At 42.3% G+C, this 13,663-nt stretch overlaps 1 protein-coding gene and 1 long non-coding RNA gene across 7 annotated transcripts in view; one reads left to right on the top strand and one right to left on the bottom strand.

Moving 5' to 3' along the window:
* LOC134513485 (uncharacterized) overlaps window positions 1–9,229 on the top strand; it is a 28,254-nt gene extending 19,025 nt beyond the window's left edge. For all 6 annotated transcript variants that reach the window (XR_010070446.1, XR_010070443.1, XR_010070445.1 and 3 more), the window contains one exon: window positions 1,138–9,229. This is a non-coding gene — a long non-coding RNA (uncharacterized LOC134513485). The remainder of the gene's footprint in view (window positions 1–1,137) is intronic.
* The window catches only part of DST (dystonin), a 312,608-nt gene extending 299,085 nt beyond the window's left edge, over window positions 1–13,523 (bottom strand). Inside the window, 3 exon segments of the mRNA XM_063330292.1 lie at window positions 12,701–12,735; window positions 13,197–13,224; window positions 13,226–13,523. Coding sequence (XP_063186362.1) covers window positions 12,701–12,735; window positions 13,197–13,224; window positions 13,226–13,492 — 330 coding nt within the window. The 5' untranslated portion in view covers window positions 13,493–13,523.
* Window positions 13,524–13,663: the final 140 nt, after the last annotated feature.

Genomic DNA, 13,663 nt, shown 5'->3' with positions numbered 1-13,663 from the left:
CTGTAGCTAAAAACTGGTGGGAGCAATACATTTCTATACAAACCTGCTGTTCTTTTTTCCCTTCCCTTAGCTTTTGGTTTTGGTTTTAGTGTTTTGTTTTGCTTTTGTTTTGTTTCAGTTAAGAAATCAGCATAGTAAAGTTATGCTTAAATGTTGTTGTGTTGGTAAATTGAAGCAATCAAAAGTCATATGTATGGCTCTGTGCAAATTTGATTTACTGCTCTAGTGTTCATGGGACTGTAAGGGAAAAGAGTGGCAGTCCGTTCTGGGCACTCAGAAAGACAGCTATTTTCATTATTTAAAAGTATGTTCTATTAAATAAATATACCCCTAAATAGCCAAAACACATAAACACACATTTAGACACACATGCTAGTAATTGCTACAGATACACATTGCATGCAACAGATGATGTAAAAAGGTTGAAGTGCCAAGGTGAAATATCAGGTGAGGTAACTTCCAGGTAGCAACCTTCTACTGGACACAAGGGACAGGAATAGAGCCAGGCTCCACTTAGTCTGTGTGGGAGGTTCATGTTTGTGATGCATCAGGGCTATGAAATACATATGATGGAAAGATACAGACAAAATTTCCTGAATCCTTTTTTATGGTTGCTCCTATTCTATTGAAGCAATAGAGTCGTCCAGACTACAGGTAGGGCCAGACTTTGACTCCCTGTATCTTAATGGAAGCAGCATCCTGTCCGTATTAACCCACATAAGCAGCATAGTGGAAGCCACAGCAGCCAGCAGACAAGTGTGGATTTAGAAAGATCTCTGAATATTCAAAGATGTACATCTGTGAGATACTTTGCCACACTATTGCAATGGGAAAACAAATTGCCCCGTTTTCTTTCTACACTGTGAAATAACAAACAGATACTTACAAGTTGTATCACTCAATGTGATACTAGGACTACTCAGGATGACAGGGAAAAATATAACACAGGGAGCCTACTATTATCAAGCTTACTTCTTGTGGAGATTCTCTTTTAAAAAAAATTTTAGTTTGCATCAGGGATTATTCCATAGTAAAAGAAAATATTCCTTAAGAGACCAAAATACCCAGCAAATTATTCTGAGTTCTGAAATCAGAAGAGATTTTCTTAATGTTAAATGTATTATGATTCATTTACAGATGATGGCTACTGGCCGAAGCCTGGTTATACACCCTGCGCTGCAGCTGCTCCCTCACCACGCTCCCATTCCCATTAGCTGGATAAAACTCTTTGGGAAAGTACGTTTATGTAACAGAAGAATTTGGTAGAAGCTAAGCAGCTCTAAAAGTACTTAGAGACACATGCCAAATAGGGATTTGAGTATGTGGGTCTCTCTCACTGAATGACTTCACCTCAAAATACTTCAAGGTTTACTGATTGAGTTTTATGCTTTGATACAAAAAAGTCACTTGTAACTTCCAGAAAAGCCTGTTTATAGACAGTGCTTCTCCTTCATATTTTATATATTTTTCTCTTTTGCAAGCAAGAAAATGGGATCTTTATCTCTTTAAGAGCTCATCTGCTTCTGTTTGCTGAAGCTTATTCTTCACTTGAAGTCATAATCTGCCTGCAGTATCACAAATGGTTGCTCTGGGGAGGATTATAATGCAATAACGGCAGAGGATCATGATTTCAGGTGGAAAATTAATTCCATATCAACAAAGATAATGCTACAAGGGCAGAGTCCTCAGACCAAAACCCAAAATGCTTACTCATTCCTGCAATAAGATTTTGCCAGAGCAAAAACCCAAATCTGGAAAATTTCAAAATTTGGTAATCAAAAATAAAGACGGGAGTCAAAAGTCATGTAATATGTGGGAACTGCCACTCCTATGCTCAATGCAAGACTAGAATGGCCAGCAATTCATTCTCAATGGTGAAATGAACAGACACTCCTTGTGTCATCTGTGTTATTTATCCTTCAGCTGAACCCAAAATTGAAAACATGTCATGCTATTACAGCAATCAAAATCTAAAAATATGAAAGTGACACAAATATCTGTTTGGTAAAGAGAGCACTATTTTAGATGTTAAGCCAGTGCTCAGAGAAGAGCAGAAAAGTATTACAAAATATTCAGGGATGCACAGCACACCACCTGAGACCAAATCGCTGAGCAAACGCTAGAGATTTTAAAATCATGCTGGCAATACAATGAGGTTGCTATAACACCATTAAGCTGTTTGTAGTTTCCTGTATCATGTGAATGCTGTGTCACTGGACAGTGACAAACCTTTTCTTGTTCTTTGCATTGAGAGTTGCTCAGTGCCTACTGCCTGACTCATTTTTATGCCTGTACTATTTTGACACAAGGCAAACCAAACAAATAAAACTTCAAATATATATTTTTAGAAAAATCTGTTTTCTTGTAAATACTAAAATAACTGCACAAAGTGCACAACATTTACACTAAAAAGTATTTTTCCTTAAGGAAACAACTCAAATGGCCACCAGAACTAGTTTTAGATATCACAGGGGAAGACAGGAGGCAAACCAGGATTATCCTCTCTCCAAAACCATCCATGCACATCCTCCTAGTTAGTCTGTTTGAATCCTTGAAGACTGATCTTCCTAATCATCCTCTACAGTCAGCAGGAAGAGAGAGGTATCTCTGGAGGCCAGCACAGAGCCAAAGCCTAGTTCACCTACTCTCAAGGGAGCTGTTCTGTCTTTGGAAGGTGGCTGGGGAGATCAGCCTCTTTTAGATGAAATACATCTTTGTGAATTAATCCTTTTATGTCTTCTCTAAAAGTGTTTTTTTATGGAATAAGTGTGGTAATATTGAAAGGACCTACTGTGTCTATACCCTAACCAACCATGAATGTTGCAAGCCTGGGTGCTGCGTGCCAGAGCACACAACCCAGTGGTTGTGTAATAGGTTTTGTAAAAAAATTTCTTATCCAGCCAAATTTTAACTTCACACCTCTGATTCAGTGACTGGTTTCTTGTGCGTAGAAACACAGCATGGGATTCCTCTGACCAAAGCTCAGCAGACCTTCCCTCCCTGCGCTCCCTTTTGAGCCACTGAAGTCAGCAGGTCAGATAAACCATTCCCTAACAGCACCTATTTCTCTCCATTGGCCATAAAGGGAGCCCAAGCTGACTTCTTCACTCATAGATATCTATACTGTAAGTATCCAAAATTAGATAGGATGGAACAGACCCACGATGACTAGGTTTTGGTCTGCCTTCAATACAGTATTCATCATTCCATATATATATTTAATCATCAAATTTCCTCTTATTTTCCTCCTTCTACATGAAATAATACCACTGTCTTCCATCACTGTTATTTCGGCGAGAGTTTTACATGTCCTTATTCACAGACATCACTCTTGCTGATATATATATAAAAAATAGTATAGCACGTTTTTCTGTTCTGTTTAAATATTTTCCATCCCATCTTCTTTTCTGATCAGACTATACATAACAAAGAGGTCTTCACTGAATTGTCAAGAGTAATTCAAAAGGTCCTTTCTGGAGACCACAAACTTCAAAATTAATAAAGTGGATAAACAACTTTTATCTATAATTTATCCAGCCTTGCACTTATGAACATCATGTGTGTTCATTTGCCCCATTCTCCAGAATTTCTTCAGTATGGTCTGGTATTTAATAACCAAGTATGTGACACTTTGCGATCCTTGTTATGTTTTTCCCTATTCCCATTCTTAGCCCATTCATTAACATAAAAACCAGGATTTTGAAACTTCCTAAAAAACTTGTCTAATTTTTACTTTTTTTATTTACAGATGAGGGCATTTTGGACAATGTGTTGAACCTTTTCCTTTCACTTTCTTAGTTTTTCTGTATTTCTTTTTAGTTCTTTGTCTAGTAATTTAATAGCACCATATGAATACATTAGTACATTATTGCTTTAGTGACACGAATCTTTGACTGCTCCATTTTTTCAATGTGTGATTTTATTAATTCACCAGATCCTTTTCCTTCCTATTCTAGTTTCTACTATCCCTTTTGCTTTGATCATATATTATCTATTATCTTTATTGTTGATAAGAAACCATAATTTTTTCCAGTGTGTAAGTATTTTATGTAGAATATACTGGGTGTCAGAATTCTAATTCTGGAACCCAACCTTTACAGCCAGTATGTGTTTTCAGAGTTAATATGCACCTCTGCTACGAGGACAGGCTGAGAGAGTTGGGGTTGTTCAGCCTGGAGAAGAGAAGGCTCTGAGGAGACCCTACAGCAGCTTTCCAGTACCTAAAGGAAGCCTACAGGAGAGATGGGGAGGGACTCTATCAGGGAGTGTAATGATAGGACGAGGAGTAATGGTTTCAAACTGAAGTAGGGTAGATTTACATTGGATATTAGGAAGAAATTATTTACTGTGAGGGTCGTGAGGCACTGGAACAGCTCGCCCAGGGAGGCTGTGGATGCCCCATCCCTGGAAGTGTTCAAGGCCAGGCTGGATGGGGCTTTGAGCAGCCTGGTCTAGTGGGAGGTGTCCCTGCCCATGGCAGGGGGGTTGGAACTACAGGATCTTTAAGGTCCCTTCCAACCCGAACCACTCTATGATTCTATGAATAAACATTAAGAGAAGTAACAGTGCATGATGATGCATTCCTGTGAGCTGCTGGCTCCCCGCCGGTGCCTGCGCTCTCCCGGCCTTTCCCCGGCTCCGCAAACCTCAGGAAAAAGCCCCCTTTCTTTGCCGTGAAGCCCCGCTCCCTTGCGGACGTACCTGCCCCGGAGCCGTCCCTCGCCCAGCGGCCGCTGCTGGCGGTTACGCCCCGTTTCAACCTGCCGCCGTTACCGCTGGCCCCGCCCCGCCAGCCCGCCTCCTGCTGGCCACCGCCTCTCCCGCACCTACCGGTTTTTCCCTTCCAACCGTTTTTTTTCCCTTCCTATCGAAGCAGGTAAGCTGTAACTCTAGGAAGATCTGACGATGTGTAAAGCAAATACCCAAAGAGCATCCCCAGTCACGCCTCGAGACACCCTTTAAATACTCTGTCCTGTCTAAATCTATAAACCACAGAGGCTGGCCCGTTCTCCAGACAGTCCTACCGTCCTCCGACAAGAAGGCTTGCAGCCCTATGCCTTCGTGATGGCTTGTCCCAGTTCCTTCCCTGTTACCACAGGGCACTACAAGCCTACAGCAGGAACGGAACAATTATTTAAGAATAAAAATAAATCAGAGTACTGCGTGATCAGTGGTCTGCAAGGGAAAGTTTAATTTACAATATACTAGCACATTCCCTAAGCATGTCCCTCTTCCACCCCTGCTTCCTCCGTTTTCCACCTCCTCATTTCTCCTTAGCTCGGGCAGTGTACGGTATACATCAAGAATTTGCCATAAGGAATTAACTTTAAATATTAAAAATACAGGAAGAAGGAGAATAAGAAATAACAGAGAGAGTGCTGAACCACCCGCTAGTGCTGCCCAACGTCTAGTACAAAGAAATGACTCTCTTCTGTCCAGTGTGCGTGAAGATGGGTCTGCACTTTGCCAAGCATAAAACAGATGCATAATTGATGAGAGACTTAACAGGCATATATTAAAAAAACAGATAACCTAGGGTGGAATTCAGATATCTATTAAGATACCAACAATATTTCTGAACAGGTCTCTCCTTCAGGAGCTACTAGCCTAAGCTCCCGTTACAGCCAATGAAAAATTTACTCAATACATTCAGTGAGGCTTGAAAAACTGTTCGGCTCATCCAGAAGCAGACATCTACACTAGGTCAGCTGAGTAGCTCGGCAGACTATAAACTGTAAATGCTTACAGCAAGCTTATCTTGCTGTATAAGAAGATGCTGGTTTTGCAAAGTCACTTTCCAACTCCGGCTGCACTTTACGTGGAGGAAGGTAGTGGCAGCAGATCAGAAGAGAATAATGCCTCGACCTAGTTGTATCACTTTGTTCTCTCTAGAATGAAGGAGGATAAATATAATGCCTCAGTCTGACATGATTATGCATTTCAGTGTAGTTAGTGCTATCCATTTAGATAATAATAAATTAAGCTTTGTAAGAACTGTTTCAACTATTTACCCTGCTATCCCAAAGCCGAGTGCTGTATTTAAGCAGCTGAGTGGACAGGGGCGATAAGGACATTGGCACAACTTGCAAGAAATGTGTCTTTGCCCAAATGTCAACTGCAGTTAGTTTCTACAGCTGATGTAGTGTTTCCACATTTCAGCTGTAACTCATGTTTCATTCTCGCTAATGAGTCAGGAACAGCAACCACTGACTCTCCTTGATGCAAGGCCGTAGGGCACAAGGGAGCACAGCGGAGGCTCAGACACTTTGGACGGCAGAAGTACCCAGATAACAACCCAGTTAACAGCTACCCGGGCCCACAGGTGATCTAGAAGCACAAGGAATCAGCTCAAAAGCAAGCCAGCTTTGCTAGCACTAGGTCAAGATCATCCATGGGCCTGAGGATGCTCACACATCTCTGCAACGGAGTGCTAAGTCCTCGTCCAGGGGAGATGGAGGGGCCCGAGCGCACCCTCCTCAGAGCCTGAGAACCCTCCGGAGTGCAGAGCACAGGGGTTAGGCTGAGAAGCCACAGCTCTGGATGGCACCCGCTCATGTTTGACATGACCAGGCTCAACCAGCCCAGCTCAGCTGAATCGGATCCTGCATGAAAACAGCAAGGTGACTTCACGTAGTGCTCTGTGTGGTTCCTCCACAGCACACCGAAGGTACCTCTCCCTAAAAAAGCCTGGGAGCAGAAGACTGTCAGTGACATTTCCATGCCCTAGGAAAACACATATAACAACCCAGGAGCAGAAACAGCACCGAGGGCCAAACTACCCTGTTCATGCGGTGCTTTCTTTCATTTAATACCCTCAGCCTTAAGTGCTGAGCTGTTTCTGAAAGGGCATCCACAACCTGATCTGTCACCCTAATCATGGTAACTAAGAAATCAGTATAGATGCTTAAGCTTTTCTGAGCTGTATGTGATCTACGGACCCCTACATGACCCTTTCTGTCTGTATAAGAAGTTTCTACAGCAGATGTGCTCACCACAAGTATGACCTCAGCTGTTTTAATTCACAGTTTCAATCCGAGGTTAGTTTTGTTCAAAAAACAGTAGCTAGAAATTCCCATTCTGTACAATGTGGCTGCTAACAGACGGGTGGCAATAAGCCATGCTCCACCTGGTTCCCCTTGAAACCGGGGCTCCGCTTGCTTGCAAGCAGCTGCTGGTGCGCACCAGGAATGTGCACTGTAACTGGCATAAAACACAACTGAAGCCGGAACCTCATCTAAAACACGCACTTCCAGAGATAACAGTAGACACTGAGAAGCCTAGATATGTAAATATTTACACAATAGCTAGGAGCTTGTTGACATAACTATACTAATGGGAAACTAAGTAGTAGGAAGAACTTTTATTATGTACCGGATCTTTATGCAGTGGTTGTCCCTATGTGAGCATGTGTTCATTTATAATGCAGGTCCCAATATGCAGTGTAACAAGACCATGCCTTACCACTCACGTGGATCATGGCACAATGTCAGTCCTTTACGGGGTGATTGATGGAGCTAAGAGGAGATCCCCTCAGCATTTCAATGCTCTGCAGACTGTCAGAAACCAGAACACAGATGCAGGCAACCAGATGGCTATAGAAATATATCGGGCATTTCTAGACTGCGCTGTAGTACAGAGTAAAGGCAGCCGACTTAACTCCTCTGGAGTTAGCTCTTGAACCCAAGTGCTCTTGCTGCAGCAACCAGGGAATTGCCACGTACTTTGCGATAAAATTGCCAAGCAGGCTGTTTCTCAGCATAGACCCATGCTTGCTAGGCTATCTGAAAGCAGCACTGCAGTGAATAAAGCTGGTGATGGACAGACAACGTACAGTAAGCAGAATCTCAGTGATACCTAGTTTGCCATGTAACAGCTCAGGATCATCTACTCTGGGCCACATTGTTGGACATGTTATGAAAAATGGATAGAAGGATTTGTCCTTACACAGTGTAACCTGTATTTATAGCTCTCCATTCATTCCTGTACATAAGTGCTTTCATACATCTAAGAAAATTTATTTTTGTCTTTATTTTCCCTTGAACCTGTTCCTTAACTCTTAGGCGGCTAATGGAAAAACAGCTTAAACATCCTGGGGGAAAAGCATGGTAACACAAAGGTAAAATATTTTCAGGCTGATTCAGCTCCGTAAAGACAAAGAAACATCCTTTGAATAGGGGAATGAATGTATTTTCCTGGGTAGTCCTTTATATTTCTGTTGCTCCTTGAATGCACTCCCTCCAATCAAACAGAAGACTCAAATTCAGCTTGGAGGGTCTGTTGATTTCTCTTTTCATTGGAGCTGTACATATCTGGAGCAGTGTATAAACAACTGCAACGCTCGGGATGAATTATGGTGCAACTCTTCAAAGACTATTCATTATTGTTTTGTAAGATACCAAGAACTGCATCTTTAGGCAACTGCCTCACAGTCAGCCTCAGAAGGGGGACGATTACGGCAAAAGTATGCTTAGGGATAAATTTATGAATTCTGTTTCAGGGCATTGGTTGTTGGCAAAGTCAATGTATACATTTACCGGAGTTTATGTTACACTACAGTTTTGCATCCATTGTACCATAATGGATGATTTAGCAAATTCATTTGCTCTTAAAAATTGTCATCAGTCTTGGTTGACCTATTTCACTACCAGTCTTGTCACAACAATAGAGTGAATATATATTAACCTTGTAGTGACTGTTCAGTAAACTAAGAATAAAATGTAGGGTCTGCAAAACTCAAACGACCGAATGTTATTCCTTTGCTACAGCTGTGGTTAATACATGCTGCCAGCCCTCCCAGAGTCTTTTCACGAAGTGCCACTTCCCATTTGCCTTACTGGTGTGTCTAGCCCCACCAGACATACACCTGGGTTATGTGAAGTCAGAATTTACAGTGGACTGTAAAACCTCTATGGATTTACTTCCTAGTAGGTTTATACCTGTAGGTCTTAGTGGAAGCTTTCACAGGAAACATGCCCGAAATACATGAGTCAAAATAAAATAAATACAAAAAGATACCATATTGCTAGTGACTACCCACTGACACTGATAACTTCAGTTCCTGAGATCACAGTATTTCTAATTTAAAAGGTAAGATAAAGGAAAACTCTAAAGCTCAGAGACAATACCAGGCAAAAGATTTGTAAGTCTGGTGATTTTTTTTCCCCCAACAATATGAAAACCATCAACTACTGGTATAGCAATTTGCACAATTATCCGTTCACAATCTCATAGAAACCAACTATTTAAAGATCCTGAATGAAAAAATTCCTTTTCAACAGTTCTTACCCCAAAATCAAAAGATTTTAAGAATTATACCATTTGGATTAATCCCTTCCAGCCTAAGGGCTAGAAGCTTACTTCCTCTTTAATTGAAAGGTAAAAAATCTCACATAATCCCATGACTCCAGAGGCTTTGGCAATAAGGAAAACGAATTCAGAAAGAAATGTAAATCACAAGAAGTCGCAACACCAACACATTAAGCAATGCCTTTAAATTGCAAAGTACAGAAGACATTCAAATCTCTTTGTAAAGTGCAAGATGATAAACGTTGCAATGTATCAAGCCCAAGCCCCCAAGAAAATTCCTGTATTTAATGAAAAACAAAACTTCTGCAGAGATCACAAGAGGAATTAAGTCAGTTAATCACTGATAACATTCACATTTTTGAATATACAAGGGATAATAATAATCATCATCATAATAAAATGGATCAGTCCCTATTTCGGTAAAACTCACTGAGTTATATTGTTATTTTGGTGTGGTTTTGGTTGAACAGAGACATTTCATTCTACAACTAATTCTCAAAATAAAGAAAGGAGAGACTAGTCCAAATAGCTACATCAAAGTCTGATTTGTCGTGTAAGCAAGCAATGAATATTTCCGTTAGAAATTTACTTGTTTTCTTTTTACAGCTATGGCATATCTAGGTCTCCCTCAGATTGGAAACATTAACTATTTTAGGTGTGATTCCTATGTGAATTCATGGAGTATCAATAGTACCTGGGGGATGGAGGAATCTTAAGACCAGTTATAGTCATAATGAACTTAAAAGGACTGCAATAGAAATATATTTCAAACTTAGGCTTGACAAACTTCAGATAGCAGTAACTAAATGTTAGTGAGGAGGTGGAGACACCACTGTATTATCCCAGGAAACTCTCTCACATCTTCTTGCTGGTTAATTTTTTCATTATGAAGCACCACTAACAAAGACAGACTTTAACCTACTTTATATTCATAATGATTCATGCAAATTTACCTCCTTTTGAGGCAGGGGGTCAAGTGTTTAAGTTCATTCTATAATAAGTAATATCTGCATAGACTTTTTGTGTTTAATAATGAGGCATGTTTTGCAGAGACAGTCAAAGTCAAGACCCACAAAAATAGACTATTTGTGGATTCAGTTTACCGGTGGCATATAAAATTCAGAACAGGAGAGCTGTTAAGGATCATAAATACATTTTCAAATGTAGTATTTATTCTCTCATAGTATGGCGTCTTATTTTTTAATGTGGGGTTCAGTAATAAAGGAAAGGGATTAAATAGTTCTTACTGTATAGAGACAAAGACAACGTAGGCATGCACCATGAGAGCTGTGGCTCTGGCAAAGAACCTCAACATAAATTTGCTACACATCTATTTTTCCAAATATAAGGCTTTCCTGGCAGGCAGCCAATCATGCAGGAATTGCCAGCCATTCTGTAGATAGGGCAATTATAATTCTCTGTGCACTGCCGCTAGACCACCTGCACGTTCACGTGTGATGTAAGTCGGATTTGAACCCAGCTCTCAGGAGATGAATGCCAACCCACTGCTATTTACTATCAACCTATTTTTCTTAACCTTTTATTATCATTAAGAAACACCATTTATAACTGCGCCTGACGAACAACTAAGCATAGTGGAAGCTAGCAGATGGACCTTGTGCTGTAAAACTTGGAGTTGAGATGTTATGTTCATTTGGGGGCAGGGGGGGATTATACAAAGCCCCTGTTTTCATGTATCATGCTTTGCTTTCATCAACATCTTACTGGAGTTGGAATTGCATTATGTTTTATGCTGATATAGAATGAGAATGTCGAATTCTGTTTCAGATAAAGCTGCCAATACTTTCATGGGAGTATGCCTGTAATTTGTTATTAATTAAATTAGAATAATCAAAATAAGGTTTTACTTGGGGAAAAAAAAAAAAGGAAAACGAAAACGTCATGTCAAATGAGTCATTGTTTTCTCTTAAGTATTGAAGGTCTATCATCAGACAATGAAGGGGAAAACCTCCACCACTTACCAAAAGGGGCAGTTTAGACCATTAGATGTTATTCTGTCTAAACAAAATGTAGAAAATTATGAAAAAAATTTAACGGTTCTTGTGGTTTATCCTAGCATATTGCAGTAAATGCAAACTTCTAGGAAATATTTCAAATGTGTCTGCTTCTAACTGTCTGATATGCAAATAACTACATGCTGAAGTAATAAAAATAAATAGTTACTTTGCAAACTTCCCTTCTTTTAAGAGTCACCACACAGGATGACAAGTATTTCAAAAGGGCATAACACATTAAACTTTATCTAGGCTCAAGAGTGAGAGAACTTGACATGGAAACCAAGTATTTCATATTGGAGGAACTAAATCATGAAAAAATCTTTTTGACTTCCGGAGGGACACATTAGTTTGTTCACTTTACTGCAGCACTGTTCAGTCAACAACAAAACCAGACTTTTCATGCTTTAAAGATACGACACTCCCTATGTCATCTTCTTCTTGTGGTAACGCGTACAAATTTCAAAATAGTTAGGAGTTTCAAGCTAATTGCCAATACGAACCACGTTGCAAAAATGTATCCCATGCGCACTTTTTAAAGCATTACTCATAATCGGGTAATTTTCTCACCCACAACCGGGTAAGGAAAAATGCAAATAATTTAAAACAAAAGATCATTTTAGTGCAAAGCTCTCTCTCAAGGCTTCCAGAATAACAGACAATGGCATGAAGATATGCCTTAAATCAATAGCAGGAAACCAGGCAAGAGAAATATCTAGACAGGAGCTCTACAGGGCAGCATGAAAACAAATATTATTTTCCATATTTTCCCCTCAATTATGTTCCTCATTCAGAATCCCTAGGAAGTGACTGGGTTTTGTATTATACTTTTAGTACTGGCATGTAAGAGTTTTGATTCCCCTGACCTATGAATACAGAGTCATGAAATGAGGCGCCTGCCAAGCAGGCTGTAAGTCTGGATTCTTCTGGGATCTCCCGCGGCAGCATCTGAGCCAAGCAGGCAACTTCCCTGATAAGGGGCAAGGCGCAGGTGAGGGCTGGAGGCAAAGCAAGCGAGGGGAAGCTCTGCGGTCACACAGCCTACCAGCTCTGCACGTATTTACAGTGCGGTCAATAACTGGGCTTTGGGTTGCTAGTTGGACAGAGGGAGGTCTGGCACGTACAGCAAGCACAGCTTTTCTTGAAGTAACCGATTGCTGGGAAATGACACAAATCAGCTGTCCGGTTAGGGTGACACAAATGAAGAACTCACATTTTATGTGGAAAAAAAAACAACCCAAGAAATGAAAGAGGACATTATGTCTTTCATGCAAAATGAAAAGTTTGCTATGCGATTTCATTAACAAAAGACCACAACGATATGTACTCAGGAAAAGAGAACAACTTCTGACCTTGAAATTGCGTGCTAAATAAATTACCTCAGAGCGAAAGTGATGAGTTCTCATAACAGCATCTGGAAGGGAAGCAGAAAGACACACAGGCTGCATCCAGCTCCACCTCAGATTTCGCTCCGACTAACGGTTTTATCTAATTGCTCGCCCTTTGGCGCATATGCCTGGACGGGGGTCTGGCTCTCCCGCCGCGGCTGGCAGCTCCGCCCGGCATTTATATTTAATTCATGGGGAAGAAGTTGAGCATAAAGTTCTGCGGCACTTGAGAGGCCGGGGAGGGCCGGGGTGGGGGGGTGTGGGGGAGGTTTCCCCATCCCCTCGCTTCCCTCCCGCGGGCCGAGGTTTCGCTGAGGGATGGGTGGAGACAAGGCTGCCGCAGTCCTGGGCTCGGCTTGAATTTTCTGTAAAGCCCTCCCCGGCTAAAAGCAAGGCTGAGCCGCCCTCCGCCGCCAGAAACCCCGGGGGTGGGCCGGGGTCAACTCACCCCCCCCACCCCGCCTCGGGGACCAGCAGCATCTCTTACCTCGGCTCCTTGAGCGACCCGAAAAGACGGATTTGATGGGATGCCTCCCCTTCTGGAGCCTGCGGTGCCAGCAGCAGAAGAATAAAATCGTGGCGATGGTGCCCAGCAGCAGCAGGAGCAAGAAGAGGGCGCACTGGATGCTGTAGGGTCTCAGCAGGACCAGGAAAGCCGCGGCGATCATGGCTCAAGCGCCCGCCTGCCCCTGTGCCGGCGCGGGTCTGCGGCGAGCGACGGCGGCGGCGTGGGGGGGCCGGGCAGCGCCGGGCAGCCTCTCCCCCCGCCAGCGGGGCGGGCATCGCCGCCGGCACCGCGCTGCTGGAGCCGGCGGCCGGGCGGGAGGCGGAGGCGGTGGAGGCGGAGGGGGGGAGGAGGAGGAGCGGGATGAGATTCAGGCCGTGACTCAGCAGCGGCGGCGGCGGGGGCTTCCCCACACACTCCGCGCGCGGCGGGGTGGGAGGGCGGCGCGC

Source organism: Chroicocephalus ridibundus, chromosome 3 (genome assembly GCF_963924245.1).
Source record: "Chroicocephalus ridibundus chromosome 3, bChrRid1.1, whole genome shotgun sequence".
Classification (NCBI taxonomy): Eukaryota; Metazoa; Chordata; class Aves; order Charadriiformes; family Laridae; genus Chroicocephalus; species Chroicocephalus ridibundus.
This window is presented reverse-complemented; position numbering and strand designations above follow the sequence as displayed.